This window comes from Paramacrobiotus metropolitanus, unplaced genomic scaffold (genome assembly GCF_019649055.1).
Source record: "Paramacrobiotus metropolitanus isolate TYO unplaced genomic scaffold, Prichtersi_v1.0 Parri_scaffold0000064, whole genome shotgun sequence".
NCBI lineage: Eukaryota > Metazoa > Tardigrada > Eutardigrada > Parachela > Macrobiotidae > Paramacrobiotus > Paramacrobiotus metropolitanus.
The window spans coordinates 74,185-94,569 of NW_026570284.1; the positions used below are offsets into that span (position 1 = coordinate 74,185).

Below are 20,385 nucleotides of genomic sequence, written 5' to 3' on the forward strand. Positions count from 1 at the left end.
TAAAACTTTCTGCATGTTTATAGCGTGCAGTTATTTTACCCAGTTCGCGATTATTAGAGTTGGTGTAGAGAGAGATACCGATCTGCACGAGAGACCCGGCTAAGTTAACGTTTGATGCAACTCGGACATAGCATATCATTAGCCAGCCTAGCCATTGTAGACGGAACTAATTTTTCGGTCACTGGTTCCACTTTGATCGTTTTAATCCATTGTTTAATGATCTTTTCCTTGAAGGTGTCCGTGTTAACAATATAACTTTCGCTATCTAAAATCGTGTATTGCTTTATTATTTCACTCCGGGATACCGTGGAGTAATTTAGCCGGTTATAATGAATCACCTTTTATCCACCATGGCGAAGCTGCTGTTATCGGTATTCTGCATTATTTTGGGAATCACTTGTATTGCGGCATTGCCAACAGGAGCCCCCAGCACCGGCTGCGTGTCCATGTATCCCCAGCATCCCGGGCCGAATGGTCCAGTTAGTGCGCAGACCGGTCTGACGGTGCCCTTTCAGATTATGGTAGCACCGGCATCCGGAACCGGCTCGGGCTGTAAGTTGCGCTCATTTGTCAAATTTCACTAGTGAGTTACTTATTACCTATAACTTCAATTATAAAGTAAAGATCAAAAGTATATTTATTCTTATGCTACCGTAGCACTGTTATAACAGATTAAAATAACTAAAATTAGTGGATTCCCAACAACAGCAATACCGAAAGAATTAAAATTATTATTCGTAATGTATTACTAACATGTAACGCGCTTTTTTTCCTTAATGGCTGCTGGCTAGTAGCTACTAGTTTTATGTTTCTCACAGTCGCACGCGCGTAGGCTTTGTTGATTACGTTAAGTAGAACAAAAAACAATAACTAATTTAAATATAGTTAGTCATCCTGACCATATCGCAAGGAATAAGTTTTGCCTTTGATGAAAGGACAAGTGACCGTTTGCACTTTTCGCACGGCACAACAACAACCATCCGTACGATAGTATTCTTTCCAATTGATTGTAGCAAATTACGGTACCGATGGTAGGTACTGAATTCATTAGAGTAATTTACCTTGTAATCGACAGGTGAATGACAATAGGTAACTATTGCGACTTATGCTCTCCTCGATCATGACAGCCTGACAAAAAACCCCGCAAGTTTACCGTCACTTTCAGTTTTGAATTGTGATTATTCGTAAATGCTGCATATTTACGCTAAAGCGTGAGTTGTATAGTATCATTAGTATGTACTCAGCATACACAGTTTATTCAAGATACAAGGACAAACACTTTCCTATGTATGTAAATCAAATTAAATTAAATCAAAATTTGAATCTAAATTTCGAGCTCCACATTTCTTCGTGTCGAACTATTGGAAAACAATTTTAACAAAAATCAAGCCATTATGCTGCTATAAATTTATTAACTCTTAATGTACATATATAGATATTTACTGCACAAACAATGTATAGACATGTAACGATAAGTACATATAGGCGCTGTGCATTTTGTCAAAAATAAAGTTTTGTTCTTACGAATGCTGTTATTTTGCAGTCCGAATTACGGTTGTTCGCAATCCTAATTTTCCCGGCGCTCCACAGTTATTAGGATTTTTCCTGCAAGTACGGGAACCAGGAGTGCAGTCTGAGATGCCACTGGGTGAATTCGTGCAGCTGCCACCTTATGCGAAATTTGGAGACTGCGGTGCTCCACCCAACCCTACCTCGCCAAACACCATAACGCATGTGAACAACTTCCCCAAGCCGATTGATGGCGAGGGCTTGGTATTTTTCTGGAACCCTACCAACATCCCGAGCAGTGTCAAGCAAGCGCAAATACTGTAAGTATACAGTACGTGAAATATTAATGCCAGTTATCGAAAGCTTAAATTTTCTTAGCGGTTTGCTAAAATTTAACGAGATTCGGTAATAGTAAATTCGGGATCAGATAAATTTATGATTTTGGGAAACATTTCCACAAATAGTCAACCGGTTTGCTAACTAAGAGAAGATTAAAAAATATTAAAGTACAGCGGAAATCGCCCGTGAAACAGTTATGTACGTACACTCTTAGATTATAGATACGACTGATGTAGTTATTCTGCATAGTTCGACGTAAATGCAGTTCTAGGATTAGTTTACTTGCATAATGCATTTACGAAGGATTCTCTGCACTTTTAAATTAATAACTTAAGCAAATTTAAAGAAATGTGGTTAACTGCATAGAACAATTTCAGTATTAGTAATCGACATTTATCTAATTATTTTTATATCCTTTTCGTCACAGTTTTTATTAACTCAAAAAGCGGCTGGCTCACCCGCAGAGCAGAAATCTAAAGTGCTTAATGGATTTTTATTATTTTATGACAAGAATAATTGGAACGTCTTGTACAATATACAATGTAAAAAATGCGGTTGTATTGTGGCGCATCCGCGAATATCAGCGCGTAATTCCCCGGAACTGGGTGATCGAACAGATATATATGTTGCTCATCACGCGCGTAACATTCTTTTGTGTCTTATGATTATAGCGGCACTTTGTGCAGAATCTGCAGACATTCTGGGTGAAAGTGCCATCACAGATCTTCGACGTCAACAACGATGTACCGCCAACACCCAACGTGCCGGTGATGGTGCCCAACGCACCGGCGTCGACGGATGCCGCTATGATTAATCACAACGCACACGGTAAGTCATCGTCTAAATGAAAACGATCACATCACAGAAAAACAACGTAATCATCATCGTCATCCAAATATGTGCATATGCTTATGAACAGGAAAAAATTCATCATGACAGAGTGCATCCATCTTAGACATGCTATCAACTCGCACAATTATTATACCGTTGTTTTTCTAAAGGATTTTTGCATAGTTATATGTGTTTTTTCTTGCAGTCAATGATGCCAACACCGTCAATGTGAATAATGACCGCCGACCCGGTTTCGGTAACACCGCGGCCGAGAATCCAGTTATCAGCAGCGTTCCGCAAACCGGTAGCCGGCCAGTTATCGGTCCAGCGGGATCAGTCGGATCCGGATGCCAAAGTGTATTTGCCGGTGTATTACCTCTTGTCGGCGCGTCATTGTTATTATTACTCTAGATTACCAATGGGGCAGATGAAGATTTTTTAAACGTGATTTTAATTTGCTTTTTTGATATTGAAATCCTTGTTATCTCAACCTCGTGTCAATCTCTCTCACTCTCTTCGTCGGACTACGGTCTGATTATTTCGGGAATGTGTGTGTACTGTTTAATTCACGGACACTGCATCTCACTTATAGTTGCACTTGAACACACATGGGTGGGATCCACCGCGGCGCGCACTGTTGTTGCATATATAATTTTGTGGATACCGTATATATATTATACCAGTGTTTGTCCGGTCGAATGTGTCGTCCGATAAGTTACGTCACGGTCGCCGCGATCGTCCCAATGTTGCCGGCTATTATACGATATTCGTATTAATACACAGAGAAAAAATCGATTGCTGGGTACCTGCAAGCTCACCTATAGTCGGTGGATATGCTATCCATTCTGACACAAGTGTTTTTTCTAATGGCAGCTGGTGCGATGACCAGCACATATTATGACACTGTATATATATGTTCATGCCGTTTAGCCATTTTTTGTTGTTACAAAGCGTGCACACCGGGAAAAACATTGTCGATTCTGAGGTGAGTGCGCAGCACGACAGCACGAAGTCAAAAATGGACAATCACTGATCGATACTATATAGCAATTTCCAGTTCTGTCGTTATTAAAAATCGGCGCAACCTTACGTGAGCGCAAAACTGAACGGCCATAAGTACTACTAACCATAAGAGCTGTGCGCTTCGATCGTGCGCAATTGAGCAAACCTAGATGCTCCAATTAAGTATTAATTACTGTACATTAGTACTGTTATTTTTACTTTGCAGTAATGATAAAACATTGTTTTTACACAGCAATAATCCTGCATGTTTTAATAATAATTTAGCACAACAAGGATACAACATTTGTAAACAATGCAGATTTGTACATACTAAGTACGCGAACATAATTTTTGAAATGAACCACAACATAAATTCACCACACTTTAATTAAATTAACACGAAAACAAATTGAGATCATTGAGTTTTGACTTGTGTCGTTTTGTCTCGACAAACAGAGGTGAGAGTATAAGTACAGCTACGATCGAGTAGGTAGAGGGATAAGACTAGTTAGCACACGATTTGTACACACGGGGCTACTTGGGCAGCATCGGTGCTCCGTAGGTCTGTCCGAAGGGATTAACCGGAGAAAAGGGAGACAATCCAGCCATCCCTGGAAGAGACGTTACACCGTGCATTGAATCATATCCTAAGCACAATGGGTGAATATGTAATGAGTGCCAAGCAAGACTAAGCTGAGAATGCTGTACTGACCGCCACATACTACTACTATGCAGTGTGCATGTGTAATAAATAAATACAAAAAATTGACAAATCTATGTTTGATATGAATACAGCGCAAACAAAAATTAAGGTTCAACCTTGCAAAGCGCTGCAGGGCTAGCAATAGTAGCGTATGAATTCAACATGCTACAAAAATATATTATCTATGAGTTTCATTTTGTCAAATATCGTATCTGACTTGTAAATTATAAAAATTATTTCACGGTTTTCTTCTTTCAGAGTTATTACATTTTCTTGCCACAAACAACCAGTTAAGAATTCCAAGAAAGTGCTGTTGCGGTCAAGGATAGCCGGTGTGCGAAAACTGTATATCGACGGGTGTACTTACTGGAAGTGCCGCTGAGAAATGCTTGTGGTGCCGCCATGCCCATATGGCTCATGTTACCGGTGGACGGATAGGCACCATTGACCGCTCCGTATCCGTGATGGCTGCTGTTGACGCTGTTGTGTGATGACTGCGGACTACTTCCGTATCCGCGAGGTGATATACTACTGTTCTGGTGGCGTGAATAATCTGTGGGCAATACAGAAAACTGATGATTGCTGTGTGTAATTTGGCATTTAAATTATTGTGATGGCATGTAGAGTTATTGAGATGAACCAGTATATATGGAAGGTAAATCGAGATTACCTTCGATCATGCCGCCATTTTCCGCCATTTGTGAGTAGGAATACGGCGCCATTCCGCCGGTACCCGTGGGCGAACGGGTCAGCGTGCTGCGCGAAACGCCCGCGACCATGAATTCCATTACATCAGCAGCGCGCTTCAGTACCGTTTCCTGTGTATACAGAAAACTTTATGTTAATAATACATTCTTGCACAATAATTTAAAAATATGCGCGCCAAAATAACGTACTCCAGAAATTTTCGAAATATGAGGGATGTGTAATTCAAATAATTTACAAAAAAGAAGAAATTTTCCTTTGAAATTTTATCGTTGTCAAAAATACCGGCACGTGCAGAAATTTTAATATTCTTCTTCTTTATCTGTATATAAAATGTAAGTTCATTAAATTTGGCGATGAAAGCGCTGATGCAGTCTTCATTTGATTGTAATAGTGGTACTTCATCAACAACTTTAGCCTAATCACTGCTCTCTAAATACCACGCACAGGCATAGCAACCAGTAAGAAAATACTCTGCTGACAAATGACTGGACAAAGCGGCTTTGAATTTCGTCTTATGACATAACATGCGCGCATCTTCAGAACGCTGAATGGCACCTCGAGTGCTGTTACGTACCCTTCCCAGCCTCTCAGGGTCACCGGCTTGCCGCGGCACCATGCGACCCAGTCGTTGGAAGCCGCATTCCATATCGGGGGTAGTACCGGCTGAAACAACAACAAACAACCATCAACGCAGAGGTATAACTTTCACCGGCGCTGTAAACCGGATTATGGCACCTCAGCTTTACCCACTTAATCGGATCTTCACACTTAGTACAGCTACAAGCCGATTACTATAAGATAATCAGCGGCTAGATATTGCTCTTCGTGGTCGTTCGCAGCGATGTTTTTTATCGACTTGTGTACAAACTAATTAACGTAGTGCAGTTTTTGAACAAAACTGTGGCAAAATTATCAAACGCAATTAATCAAAAACTACAGTTTATGTTAGGGCGAGAAAATATTAAGTACCCCATGAGAGAGTTCCAGCATGTATGTAGCGTAGTGCCATGTGTAACGACTTACCCGCATAGATAAAGCGACCCGGCTGGGTTCGACAATACTGTTTGGATTTGTAGCTCAGCGTGACCTCCACCACACCGGGCATGGTGCGCGCCGGCACCTGTACGCGCAGAGCGTGGGTCGTGATCAATTCGGCCCAGACCGGCACTTGTCCGAATACCACTTGCAGGCCTTCGAAGAAGTTCTCGCCGATTATGACACAGGTCGAGCCACCGGTGCACATTCCCTCAGCCGGCGTCACTGCTTTGATTATCGGCATTGCTGCAGAAAATGGTCGATACATACATATGAAGTTATATACATATGAACTAAGAAGTAACAGTAAGCATGTACAGATATTAGATTCTCTTAGGTTATTTTGGTGATAAGAAAACACTCTGGACCGGATTGGCCTTAATGTTAATATAGGCTTAATTTTTTCTTATGCTTCTTTCTGGCAGGTACCGTATACGGTATAACCCGAATAGTAACGCAGAAATGTAGTGAAGCGGCTACAGGTAAGGTCAGTAAGTTGGACATAAGCACGAACGATGCTCAGTCAAGGCAAGACTTAAGTCACTTAACTGCTCCAGAATGCACTATAATACATTAACACTTTTTTGATCAATTACTACTAACGAATAATTTTTCTTAGGTTCACTTCAAGAAAATGAAGTACTGTAGCACTGTCTAATCTTTCTGTGTACCTCCGTCTATGGGATCTAGTCGCTTAGTTCGCCTGCCGTGTTTGGAATTGTTATGCACGAACATGTTGTCGGAAGTGGCCAGAATCGGTGCATCCGCTCGAATGGATGTGGAAACCGCCACCTGGAAGCGTCTCATGTCACGGGGATTTCCGGCATTCTTCAGACAGTTTTGATTGCATTTCAGGAAGAACTTTAGGTAGCACCTGGGCAAAAGAGCATCTGCATACATATATATTTTTGGTGTATGACATATGTAACATTGCATCGCATTCAACGTTGTCGTATGCATTGTGCGCTCGTTTACAAAAACCGGAATTAACTATAGGCTTTTTGCGCCGGTCTCGTGCAATGACATTCAGACCGGATACAACATCTAATCGGGAATGACCTCAAATGATGTGAGCGCTATATCTACATTATGTGCGTGACATTTTTCATTATCATACCAGCGAGACGATAGCAGCGTGCTGTAGGTAAATAATTGATTAACTTAAATACAGCGCCCGTGCACTGCTGCTGTAGATCGTGCAGTCTGTTGTCGGAATATTCTGCACAGTGCATTTTACCGGATCACGACCAACTTCATCATAATTGAATCCTGGACATCAGTCCACATTTCGCCCATTATCGCACTACGCTGCTAATCATTTCTCGATTCCGCTGTGCATTTGTCAAAATTAAATTTGGCCATAACAACAAGTCAATGTTGTGCCAATGTGGCATAATAAGATCAAAATCTACTGCAGTTGCGTAGCATGCGCAGCAGTAATTATCGCAGCGCAGAAACACACGAGCTCCATCCGCTGTGGAATATTATTGATTAGCTGTGCCAGAAATTACGCATAATGCCAATATTAATCATACTTACATAGATGACCGAGAAAATAAAAGCACAACCGAAAGCGGCTCCAAGTTTACAAATTTTAATTGTTTTAAAAATGTTATTCGTGTAATAGGGGTGATCGTAGTTTTTCGCGCTTCCGGTTATGGTTGTCGTCAAAATTTTTTTGTTGCCGACGCGATGCACAACGGAAAAAGCGCTGAAAATTAATTAAATGATATCGCTGCTGAAAAGCTCTTTTTCGCTCTAGTAGGAAAACTGTCGATCTCGATAGGAAAATATTCATGCATGATTTCTCTTCGTTAGTGTATGGAGTGCAGTGTAAACAGGACTCTTCGTACTCTCCATGTTGATTGTATCACTTGACTCTTGTCTGAAAATATTTGCTCTAGATCTAGCTGATCAGGCGGATGATTCAATCGCCAAAATGCTGCGTAATCCTTCATCCAATCTACGAACCAGTTGTTCCCAACATTCAATACGCATAGAACCGTCTCCTGTTACGTATACGTTACATACGTTACATACCGGCATAATGCAAGGCAGCAATTCTGCAAAATGAATTTACTCTTTTAGGTGACCGTAAATGTACTTAATTCCAAAAATCTTATATTTAAATCTAGTCAACTTATGATATTGATTTACGCCTTATGCATCACCAATTTTTATTTCTAGCTAGGCTAGTTTATGCATCACCAATTTTTATTTCTAGCTAGGCTAGTTTATCCGAAGCCTTTCAGTGTTGTAAGCGTAGCAAAATATTGTAAGAATTAAATTTACCGCACGGTGGCAGTTAGATTAGTCAAGATTGCCCTGTAGCAAAACGCATAGTCTTCAGATTACAAGTGGAAATCACAGCGGTTTCCTTTTGTGATTTGGACTCTCCGCGATTATCTAAGAGAGTCCTGTGGGGCTGCGAACCACACTGCTACCAGCATTCCCTCGGTGACGGTCGATGTAGGTCCCCAAAGAATGCCCTTGTTCGCCGCCAATATTCGACACATATCTTCCAGCTATGTAATCCCAGTTTAACTTTGCGGTAATTAAATTAGGTTTTCTAAGTGGCCAACAACAGTTTTGTATCAATCATTGTAATAGGTGGCTGTTTTTTCGATAATTAATTGCACTCCTCCGTTATGTTGGCTGCGCTCACTGCACATAAGGCACATCAAATGTTACGTTCAATAAAAAATATTGTTGCGCAGCCTGAAAGTGTTGCACCAAACAATTTCTACCATTTTAATACCTAATGCCAGGAAATTTCTGTTTTTGCTCCAGTGTATAATGCAATATAATGTGAGTTTGTGTTTTTGCTTCCCTTTAGTACAAAAGGTCACGTGTATCTGAACACTTGCAAGTGTACTAGCAAGCAAAATGACAAAGAGCGATATAATCAACTACAATATTACAGCAAACTTATGGCGCATGACATAAATAAAGTAGATTTGCAATTGTTTTGAATTTATATACCCATGCATTATTTCGGGTCACTCCAGGTCTACTTTAAATTTTAGCCTAAATGTCGATAGCGCGACATTTCATGTTGGTGCTGCGGGCTACTAACAAACTTAAAGGTCATCTCAAACTAGCATAAAGTTACAGCAACTAGCATTGTATTAGAGTTCTATTATGAGCGCCACAGCGGAATATATGGGATGGTAAAGCATACTAATGTGTGACAGAATGTTGACTTTATACTGAGCTAATTACTCAAATGGAAATTGATTTTCTGCCCATATAGATGGGGCCATTTTAAATGACATTTACGTAGATGAAACTTTTGGCAATCACATCAAACGCGCATACTGTATACTGCGCGCGCAGCTCCTTGGATCTTAAGCTGACATCCAGTACCGGCATCACATTGCCCGTCAGATATCGCGACCGGGAATATATTACTGTCAAATGTAAGAGACGCAATTGTCCCACTGTACATTTCCTAGGCGCAACGGGAGCACAAGCCGGCTTTCTCCATCAAATGCTATGCAGAAATCATGTCCCAAGCCCGACCGACAGCCCGCCGCCGATATGTACTTACTACCGTGTTAAAGGGTAAGATCATTTTTCGATTGATTATAGCGCAATGACCAACAAGCTGCCGCATAATCATGCAAAAGTTATCCTTTTTCTCTGGCACATCTGTTACGCTGCCAAAGTCGGTGCCGGCTTAATGATTCTGTGCTGCCAATCGGTAACAGCAATGTAATACGTAAATGCAAATTGGCAATGAGAGGTACAGATGGGCTAAATGGACTTAAATCTTTCTTGTTATGACATAATTCCATAGCCATTATTTTTCACTGCGGATGATGGAAATACGAATCAGATTAGACAAGATGATAAAATGCTGCGCAGATATCATCGGATTACGACAACTGCTTCCAAGAATAATGATACTCGCACTATTTATCAAATCCGATCAACATTAAATAGGAAAGCTCAATAAACAGTGTTATATATTCTAGTACATAAATCAGCGATCATCCAGCCTTTACGGCTTATAGCTTAAAATATAACATACGAGTGAATTGACTGTAAAATTTTTGACCTTTCTTGCGAGGAAATTGCAGGCACTACACTCTGTAAGCGAATTGGCAATGTTATTATCATTGTTTAGCTAAAAACCGTATTTAAACTCCAAAGCGAAGGACTATGCCTCCGAAATTCATACATAATACCTAGCTTAGTGATTTTAAGCTGGTGACAGTAAACTTTTTTTTGCGTCAAAGGGTTTCACCCTAGGACAAGCGCTGCAAAACTGTGAGGTGCGCGAGCACAAGGTAGATTAAGTACTAGTACTCTGAACGCAACGTTGACCAAAGTTCAACTTGCTCGTTACCGTCACATTCGCCCTGGACAATTCCGAGCATCACCTGGAAACCCTAGTTTAACCACCTTTTGCATGAAAGTCGCTTTGACATTGTTAGAAAGATCCCAAAAGGAGCGGAAGTGGAAGAGGGAATAACAAAGCGGAAATAGACGGTACAAAGACTTTGTGACCGCATCAAAATTCAATCGCTCACAATAAAGTGATAACATCTTGGCTACTGCCGATAAAAACTGAGCGCTAGAAGAGTATGGATGATTGCAAACTGCACAGAAAAGATACTGCAAGTTTCGCCAAACAACGAAGGATGTGCTTATGCTTTGGCGAAGCCAGAAATAAACAACCGGTTAAGCTTGAATCTCAATTATATTTTTATAATTACTTTTCCAAATAAACACGGAAACTTGAATTGTACACAAATAAGTGTTTTCTGCAGCTCTCCCCAATAAGAACGATATAATGTCTAAGATTTCAACCAATGCTGACGCTTTTCGAAGTTGTGACCTCGCGCCATTCATCGCGTAATTAGAAACATATTGGAATTTCGATATGACTATATATAAGTTTGCTTATATGGATTTTTTTAATAAGGGCAAAAAAACTTGCTGCAATATAAAAGTTTACAAAGATTTAAGAAAGTTTACAGTTTTGTTGAAAATCCTTACTGCGTTAAGCAAACCAAGCTGCCATCAGCGAAAGGTCATATACGTTGAACAAGTTTGCGTCTTCCATTATTGTGTTGATAAACATAGAACGGTTGCTTATCCGTGTCCTATATCGCAGTGGTACAATAACTCACTGCGGACATATAATTACTATTGGGATTTATTATCACCTCATTTCCCGCGATATGCTCATCAGCAGATATGATACTCCAGAGTCATCTGGTACTAACGACCATCCTTACTATCCGCCACCCCCAAATTCCCAAACAAGTCCCTACAGTCATGTTTGGTTTTCCACACATCATGTACATGTACCGCGCCATATATCTGTATGAACGCTCGCGCTGTATGGGATCATTTTGGACGCTCCGCAACGCTAGCGGCAAAACACCCATCACAAGCAAACCCATGTCGAGCGCAGCAGATATCAGGCACAATTTATGACCGGCTATATATTCTTGGCTGCACTGCAGGCGGGAATCCGCTGGGAATGCGGAAGAACCCGCCGGCAAATATATCAACCTTATTCCCGCAAGGAGATTTTGCTTTTCTCCAACAAATTATTCTACCAATCATTGTATCAAAACTCTGTAATCTACCAAGGGCTCCATAGAGATTTTGCAAATCCCTAATGAGATCCGGGCTGCGCGGCTTGATGGGAAGCCGCGTACATATGTGCGTATACATATACACAATGAGCATTGTATATACATACGTATACTGTGTTGTTCTGGTGTGGCGCATCAGTACACTACTCAAATATGCAGATGAATTGCCGACCTTGTTTGCTGCGTAATCTATACTCTACTGGAATGTTTTATTAACTGAAATTCTTCCAACGGTATCATCATATATTGGACACATTTTTCCTATCCCAAATTGCTCTTACATATTTCAGTGAAAACATCACGCACTGGCCATTTTACGCTGCATCCATCCCGCGTCCCATGGGCCGAGAATACGAGCCCGATAGGATAATTAACGGTAAATGCGTTTAGTTCCATGCTACCTTGCCGTAAATCCAGGGGGAACAACAATCAGCTATAAACCTGCTTTGTTTACATACCCCCATGTAACGGAATTGCCGGAGCAATTGCATTTCATCGCGTCAGCGCCCTGCATATCGTGGTTTTGTCTCGGACTTCCGTTACGCTGGTTAACGACCAGGCGTTAGTAAAGGTTATCAGCACGAAAATTGTACATAAATAAATCATTAGTACATAAACTACCGGAAGCTACACTAACGAAATGTGCTTCTATTGATGAAAAACCTTGCTGTACTGTATTTTCCAAATTGAAAACAACATATTTATGTCAGCGTTCGTTTAACTGAATATTTACAGCGAAGACTCTTTTAAAAATCGGTAAATTATTTTGTGATTGAAATACGCATTAGTGTTTCCATATGTTACAGAACAAACGCTGATGGTCATTTCGATACACAAACGAAACACGTACAATCGCCATGGCAAGTGACATGGAAAATAATTTATTCGAATTAGCTAATCAGTGCAGCTTAAATAATTGTATAACAGAAGTGGAAAATACGAGACTGATGGTTTTTAGCCGAACATATGGCGAGTAGAAAGGAGATACCCCACGCAGTCATTATAAACAGGCGGCAATTATATCGCAATATGAGGCCGACACTGTAGATATACTGCTAGCTGCTGCCGCTCGATCCGGCCGGCGCAGCAGAAGGAACGCGCGGCACACACAATTGTATCCAAATGCAGCGATATGGCCCGCTGCATTTAATATTACCGCTTATAGATCCAGAAACGCCCCCGTATTAAGCGGAGAGCGGGTTCGGGATAGGGATCATATGGTGCACTTTGCAGGGAGCATTTACGTCTATATGCGCCCAGATGAATCTGCTCTATGCATAGAATTCACCAGTTCAAACAGACACTAATTAATCAGAATTATCATACTCGAGCGGAAAGTGTGAAGTAATGTGTAGAATAAAAACAATACTGAGCAAGTCAAATATTTTCATTTTATCACAAAAACGTATTACGCTGACCATGTTTTTTAAAGAATTAAGTTAAATCCATTGACTAAAACATATTTAGTAAATAATTATGGTATCAATATCATTAATAATAATAAAAAATGAAAATGACATACAATAAGCACCTTTAAGTGAGTTTTCGGTTATGGTACGAATTTCACGTTTCCACTTTGTAAAAATCGTTGACCAGTTTACGTTTGTGCACTTCGACCTAGTTTCGTTATGAACAGCCGATATTGTCATCCGCATGTAATCTTGTGACAGTAATTGCTAAACATATTGTCGAGGGTAATCTTTCCCTGGTTTTTGTAATCAAATGCCGGACTGGAATCGCAATGATCCAGAAATGGCAAAGCCGGGCATATTGTGTCGAAGCCATGGCTGTAGCCGTGTCGATCAGAACAAAAGTAGCCCATATAAGCAGCGGGGATGATTAGCCGGAATAGAATTTCATTGCCTCATATTGGCCATCGTGCATCGTATATCCCTGCCGCACACACTCAACCACACCACACTGACTGCCACCTGTCATACATCGCTACATGTCGCGCGCGCGTATCACTCTTCAATTTGACTAATCTGCTTTTTCTTTTAAAATTCCCTACAAAGGACTGTCTTCCTATAATAAACTGAATACCATATTCTCTCTCCATATTCGGCCATTCATCCTATTTCTATGCGCATACTGCGAAAAGGGAACGAAGATTACAAGGAAGATAAATCAAGTGTATCCATATTTTCATGCCTGAATATGAGGTCACGCGTTATCCATAAAACTGACAAGTTTACCGGTTTGCGTGTCAACAAGCTTTTAAGCCTGGCCCAGTCCCTACCATTACGTCTTGTAGGCCCTATTAATCTGATTATGCGGTTGCGGTCATTAATGGCGATCCTCTACGTGTTCCCCGATCTGGCTTACCTCTGATCATCTCCCCGTACAATAGCGGGATCAGATGGAGTTTCATTTCGATTTCCGCAGCTTTTCTTCTCGCAGCATCGACTGAAAAAGACTGCATTATACGGGTGAAGGTGTGCTCAATACGGATACGATGATACATAAAGGTTACAGCAGCGATTAATATACTAGCGTCGAAACTGCTTACCTGCACATTACTTCATGCGTTAACAAAACCCTGCACATTTCGGGATTTTTATCCTGTCCTTCATAGACAATCGTCTGAAAAAAAAACATAATTAGAACAAGCAAATTCCATATAAATAAATATGTACAATAAACAATTACTAAAAAAGTTATCAAGGTGTTGTTGTTGTCTCTCTGAACAGAGTATTTAGCTAACATAAGTACTTCAAGAATTAATGCAAAAGAATTACCAAATGACAGTCACAATTCTTATTACTTTATATGTGAGAAAACTGGACCAAACCAGGAATTACTGTAGTAGATAAACAAAGTGTTCACCGATTTGCATAATTATTTCCGAGCTAGTCGTAATTTAATAACGCCGGTCAGTATTGACATTACACCCTATTGACACGTGTTCGCATCTTGTTGGTGGATGCACACAGCAATTGATCTGTCGACCGCCTCTTTGTCATGCTGGATTAGCGGGGCAAATAAATTTAAATTTTCCCGTTTTCCCCCCTTTTGGGTAAACACTGTATTCCTCCCTGTTTCCTGATTAATTTACCATAACTCTCAGTGAGAAAATGGGTTAAAATGACAAAATAATAGCACTTCAACTATGCTAATCTTTTAATAGTTTGCTTACGTGCGCTGTGCCCAAGTCAAAAATTCATATATATGCGGTTGGGCGCTTGGTGTTGATAGGTAGTGAGAACGATAAAAGATGTGTGCTTTTCTCGCGATCCTTATCCGCCAAAGTGTGACGAACGACAATTCGGCAATGCGCCAAGGGTCGTTTACAGAATGACCTTGTGTACTAAGCGTAACGCGCATATTCATTTGGGATGACAGTTCAACGTTTCAGTTTCTGTTTCATAATTGTGTACTACCAAAACCGCTTTACAGTGTTTCTAAAGGTTAAATAATTATTATTTGTTCAGAAAGGCGCGGAAGAACTCGTTTGGAAGTCCGACATTTAAAGCTAATTTAAAGGAATTATTTGTAACACTGACTGAACTATCTAAAAATTAAGTTAAAATTTTGCTCTAACGCTGCAGCGTAATAAAAGGTAATACGGAATCAGTAACTATCGGCATTGTAATGGTCTATATACTGTACATTGAATATATGGATTTATATTTATCCCACTCGGAATCTTACACCAGCTAATCACTTCGTCAAAATCTCTAAACAGTTCATCTAAATCCAAGGCGCGATTCGCTCCACTCTAGCATATCCTGTGTAGCGAACATCCCGTATAAGAAGTGATTTTCTACGCATCAATGCCTCTGTATACCGCGATATTATCCGCACTGGATGAAGCTGATTAAAGACGAGAGGATCAAAATGCATCGATATACCGAAAGTTGGACTTAATAAACACACTATCGATTGTACATTTTCTCTGATATCCGGCTTCCGCTACGATTTTGCAAATATATGCAGCTGACTGAAACTGCACGCAAAACTTCGACATTAAAGCGTAAAAATCTATTCTGCGGGCGTATATAAGTTTCGTCCGTAATTTTGTAATACTGCAAATAAACTGAGCAGATAACGGTCAGCTATTTTTTGTAAGCGCTCAATATTCAATAATACTCGCATAGCACGTATTTTAAAATAATTACTGTAGTTTTACCTGTTTGGTAACGGAATCAATGAGGCGGATATAAAGGTCCTGCTCCTTTCGCAACCCTGCAATACAATCACCGAATGTCTTATTTAAGTTAAGTTACAGATGATAATCATTTCAGACTAACCTTAAATATTTTGAGGGTAGAAAAAGTAGTATAAGATAAGGAAGGTTTTTATACTGCTCGACTGTGTTCATGATGCCAAAAACACGTGATTTTAACCGATTGTGGCTGTCATGGTGTATATTTGTCATTTACTTATAAATTAAACGGGAGTTTTTTTCGGCTATGATCCAGTCCCAGTGGAGGGACATTATTCAAACCCTTGTGTATTTGTTGTATTTCTTCCGATATGTGGACACGAATACCGACACCACACTGGGGAACTACGTTGGTGTCCCCAAGGGCTGTTGTCAACAGTTATGCATGGAAATTCGAGGAGTGTCTCTAAGGAACAATTACGATTAAATACCTTATCATTAAGTTATATTCATATCGATGTATCCGCATATAAGTCCTCACTGCAGTACTAGTGTGCGTATAAAAAATTAATGTCCCTAATTAAGAACTTTCGGAACACAATTCGTCCTAGTTATGACGAAATATTAGCTCTATTCATGCAATTACCGCAAAACTGAATAAAACTTTGTACAATTTTTTCAAGAAAATATTCCACATACTTCAGGGATATGCGCATGATCTACATATCACACGCACAAATTGGGGACAGCCTTGTCTAGTGATGTCAGAATGAAGGGCTTAAGTAGGCCCGGAAAGGGAAAAATGTAAATCGCTTTGTAGGGCCGAGAAAGTTGCTGCTTAATTTGTCGATTATCGACCCGTATGAGTTGATATGCTTTTCAGCCTCGCGGCCGATTTCACACTCCTTTAGTGTGCAAAGCCGACTATATATCGCTGCGGCTGCGCAGCCGCTTTCTTGTTGACTGCAGTGATCGGGATGACGGGAGGGATAATTCCAGAGACAAAATGCATAAACCACTCGAATTGATCAACTTCAAAGCCTCAAGGCCGGAACCGGATGATTAGAATGCATTTCACAAGTGACTAGAATAATTTATGATGTTATCCTTAATTTTTGCAATCAGTCTCATCCTCGGGGCTAACGTTCGTTTTCGATGCCGCTACCACAACATAGCCCACGGTGCAGATATCGAAACAAACCGTTCGAATGCAACTTTTTTGTCGGTTATCTTTTCTTCTCATTCTCCACTTCGTATATTACATTTTGATTGTTCACTTTTTATGACTTTTGATCTTCTTTTGCGCTGCAGCAGTTTGTATTTTTAAGGGCAGTAGCAGTACTAACTACCCAGTAGATGTTTAATTTGCTATACGAGTAGAACTTCTATTTACGTCACACTTGTTACTTACCGCTGCTGAATAAAAGTCCCAATCTGTAATGAACGCCATTGTTTGTTTTTTGGTTTTCCGGTTCCTGAAAATCGACTGCATTAAAACAGAGTACGTCTACGTTCTGATCTCATATAATAAAATATTTCACTGCCTTTACAACAGCATTGCATTTAACAGTAAATTATGCTTTAAAATAAACTTGTCACAGATCGCTAATTATAGGGCTGAAGGGCTTTACAATTTGTTACACTTGGCAGCAGCTTAGAGGCGAGATTAATGGTGCCGAAACCCATGCTGTGTTATTAAGAGGCTACCAACAAGTACGTATCTGTCGTCTGGACTATACAGCTCGATATGGATGAAAACTGAAATTATCTTCCATATAGGCGGCACATCTCCATTGCCTCAATAATGCACATCTGTGCATTTCTACTGACCAAATGGAGCACAAAATACGTGTAACACAACTGAAGACTCTTATGGTTAATATTTTATTAGCTGGAAGCTAAATTTGAGTATGTATCTCAAAACATGGGTACCGCTGATATTCTGACTGCTGTCCAAAACTAAAAATATCAAAATAATGTACCACATTACTTTTACGTACTGTGCAAACTTTAACTTTAAAATAGCTTAAATGGCGGCTATGAACAGTTCTAATAACAGTGTAGTTAAGAACAGTTCTAATTATCAATTATGTAAATTCGTAGTGTATGGTCACAAAGTTCGCACTCACATGGTCACCTTCCACGAAGCCGACAAATGAGGATCTTTCCACTTCAATGGGATGGTTTTGCCGATCGACAAATCCAATTTGAAAGTGGAAAAAGTTGCTTTTTCTCAGATTGCTCGGTGGTTGACATTGAAAAACAGCGCGGTGAATCTCCGAACTGCAGTAAAAGCCATATATCCTTTCGTCCGCATAAATTTGTGAACAGTGCAATACGAAGTAAATCAATTTGCACATATCCAGCGATACGAAACGTTACGAAGAATTGACAGTCCAGGAGGTAACACAGTTCAAAACGAAATCTATCTTTTCGCTTGCAATACTAATAAAACCCCAGTTGTAAGTTGGAGCGTTCGAAACTTTTCGAAATTTTACCTAAATCACTACGCTTCTAACTGCTTAAACATAAGTATCTACGCTCTTAATATTGTTACGAACAGGCATACTAATAAATGTGAAAGGGCATTGCTTTCCGCCGCTGTTGACATAATTATGATTTACGCTTTGCTTCCTTGATTAATTAATTACTGTACTGAGAGAACGCTTGAATAAAATTAGTTTAATCATTCGAAAAGGTTTGACCATTCAAATCTCGAATAAATGCTAACGTTAACTTAATAAATAACATAAAGGTTATAATCATCGACCATATACTGTAATATAATTGCAGTAATCCGACATACGCGTACCTTTTACTGATAGGCATGTGCAACGAAACCGAACGTTACAGAATAGATAATGAAATCGTTACGTAAGTCAACTAGCTACCGCATCCACAAAACAACTGACCTTCCAAGGTTAGCCTCAATCGGCATACTGGGAGTGAGCCAGGCTGAGCTGGCGCGCATCAGTTCGACACTGGTCGAATGGAATCCCGGCTCGTCTTTCAATAGAACACTGGCGCGTGGCTGCTGTAACTGTGCGACAGCGGCGACGGTTTCGTGCAGGCCGAACATTTGGCGCCGCGTGGTGGCGACCTGCCGCCCGTAATACGGCTGCTGTTGCACAGGGCAATACACGGCGGCGGTTGCTCAGTTTCGGCGAGATCCCGATTCGGCCGGGACGATGTGCGGTATGGGGATGATGATGATCTCTATCCTGCTTATGTGGCTATAATTAGCCAATAGACGCCGAATAGATCCCCACGCTGTGCGGCCCGGTTGGGTGATCTTAAGCAAGGTCAAGGGGGAGACGAAGCAATACACACAGGAGGATCGTAGACCGTTACGCGGCAGTCCCGGATGGAGAATTCTCCCGCGCGCGCGCGCTGCACGCGTTGAACTTGAGACGCAATCTTAGCTGGCTGAGCTGCAGCCTGTATAACTGATTAGAAAATCGTGCTCTTTTATCGCCGCGCGGCCACCCTCATACGGATCCTGCTGCGGTGCTGCAATGAGGCGCCAGGGACAATAAAATCCCGCGGAGTGTTGTCCGCAGCACGCCGGGCGCACGGCTCTGGGGTCGCGTCGACGCTGTTCCCAAATCGCGCTGCCGTACGTGTGTAATCCCTCAGCCGAACGGCCACAGGATGGAGTCGATGCTAACAATGGGCACCGGCTGGATTACCCGACTGGTCCCAGAAGAGGCGCGCTCTCGTGGAATGTGTGCGGGACTGGTTTAACACACAACGGCTCGGCGGTGATTCCAGTTGAGCTGATTAGCGATGCAGTGTGTGCCGCAATGGAGTGTACAGTGACTTCAGAATATTTGTCATGCACGTGCGCGGCGAATATTTTGCTCGGGAAAAATGAGGATTGCAGTGTAACACGCCAGTGACTAGAAAATGCAGTAATGTGGTGATCGTTGGTTGCTACAACGGAGCAACGGAAAATGCGTTTAATATTGTGAAAAAGCGCGTGTATGCAGATCGCGCAGACTGATACAATATAGATCTCCCAGTGAACTGATCCAGAACAGCAGGATGTACTTTACACGGGGATGGATGTGGTATGATAACGACGGCACACAGCTAACAGGATCGATGATTGGATCCCCAGTGATGCATTTCCCCAGGGACAAACGTCAGCGCTCTCCTGCTTGGTGGATGGCCAAACACTTGGCCACACCCCTTGGCCAATCAATTCTGTCGACTGGCCATCCGTACAGCTGGCTTGGGCATATGAGGATAGATTGATGTGATACATTATCTACGCAATTATTAATAACCCTAACTGATAATCTTAGAACCGTTACAACCTATTTTCTGAACTTTTATCTTACTGTTAATTATAAGATGAAGTAGAATCACAGAAACGTTACGGAAAACTGATAGTACCGTATAAATTCGTTAGTCTACCTAGCTCTAAAATTTCACGTCAGTTTCGCAAATGAAACTGCATGGAGTAGATAAACCTACAGAGCAATAAAAAACAAACATACTTAATTACTGTAATTAGCAAATTTTGAAAATTTGACATT

The 20,385-nt window shown here is 40.9% G+C and overlaps 2 protein-coding genes across 4 annotated transcripts; one reads left to right on the forward strand and one right to left on the reverse strand.

Annotated features, from left to right (window-relative positions):
• On the forward strand, positions 1–3,456 carry LOC129593902 (putative defense protein 3). Its single transcript, XM_055490406.1, is given in 4 exon segments — positions 1–552; positions 1,544–1,833; positions 2,520–2,676; positions 2,885–3,456. Coding segments are annotated over 4 exon segments (876 nt in total). The 5' UTR covers positions 1–329; the 3' UTR covers positions 3,091–3,456.
• A 515-nt stretch (positions 3,457–3,971) lies between these two features.
• Positions 3,972–19,871, reverse strand: LOC129593944 (transcription factor COE3-like). Of its 3 annotated transcripts, none has more exons than XM_055490460.1 (12): positions 18,757–19,871; positions 17,974–18,127; positions 17,256–17,319; positions 15,869–15,924; positions 14,249–14,322; positions 14,065–14,145; positions 6,799–7,001; positions 6,116–6,373; positions 5,667–5,755; positions 5,055–5,202; positions 4,752–4,937; positions 3,972–4,292 (listed from the first exon to the last, which is right to left on the reverse strand). In XM_055490460.1, exons 1-12 carry the CDS (start codon positions 18,921–18,923, stop codon positions 4,216–4,218), a joined length of 1,557 nt encoding a protein of 518 aa, XP_055346435.1. In that variant the 5' UTR covers positions 18,924–19,871; the 3' UTR covers positions 3,972–4,215. The 3 variants fall into 3 exon arrangements, with proteins under 3 accessions (XP_055346435.1, XP_055346434.1, XP_055346436.1); XM_055490459.1 differs by having other exon boundaries at positions 3,972–4,328; XM_055490461.1 differs by having other exon boundaries at positions 3,972–4,328; positions 18,657–18,839.
• Between the last annotated feature and the right edge of the window lie 514 nt (positions 19,872–20,385).

Excerpts from the sequence above, each read along its gene's own strand:
- LOC129593944 (XM_055490459.1), bottom strand. The coding sequence starts at position 18,923 with ATGTTCGGCCTGCACGAAACCGTCGCCGCTGTCGCACAGTTACAGCAG. Across the intron at positions 14,146-14,248 it reads ACGCATGAAGTAATGTGCAG|TCGATGCTGCGAGAAGAAAA; the intron begins GTAAGCAGTTTC and ends AGTCTTTTTCAG. Across the intron at positions 5,756-6,115 it reads GGGTCGCTTTATCTATGCGG|CCGGTACTACCCCCGATATG; the intron begins GTAAGTCGTTAC and ends TTGTTGTTTCAG.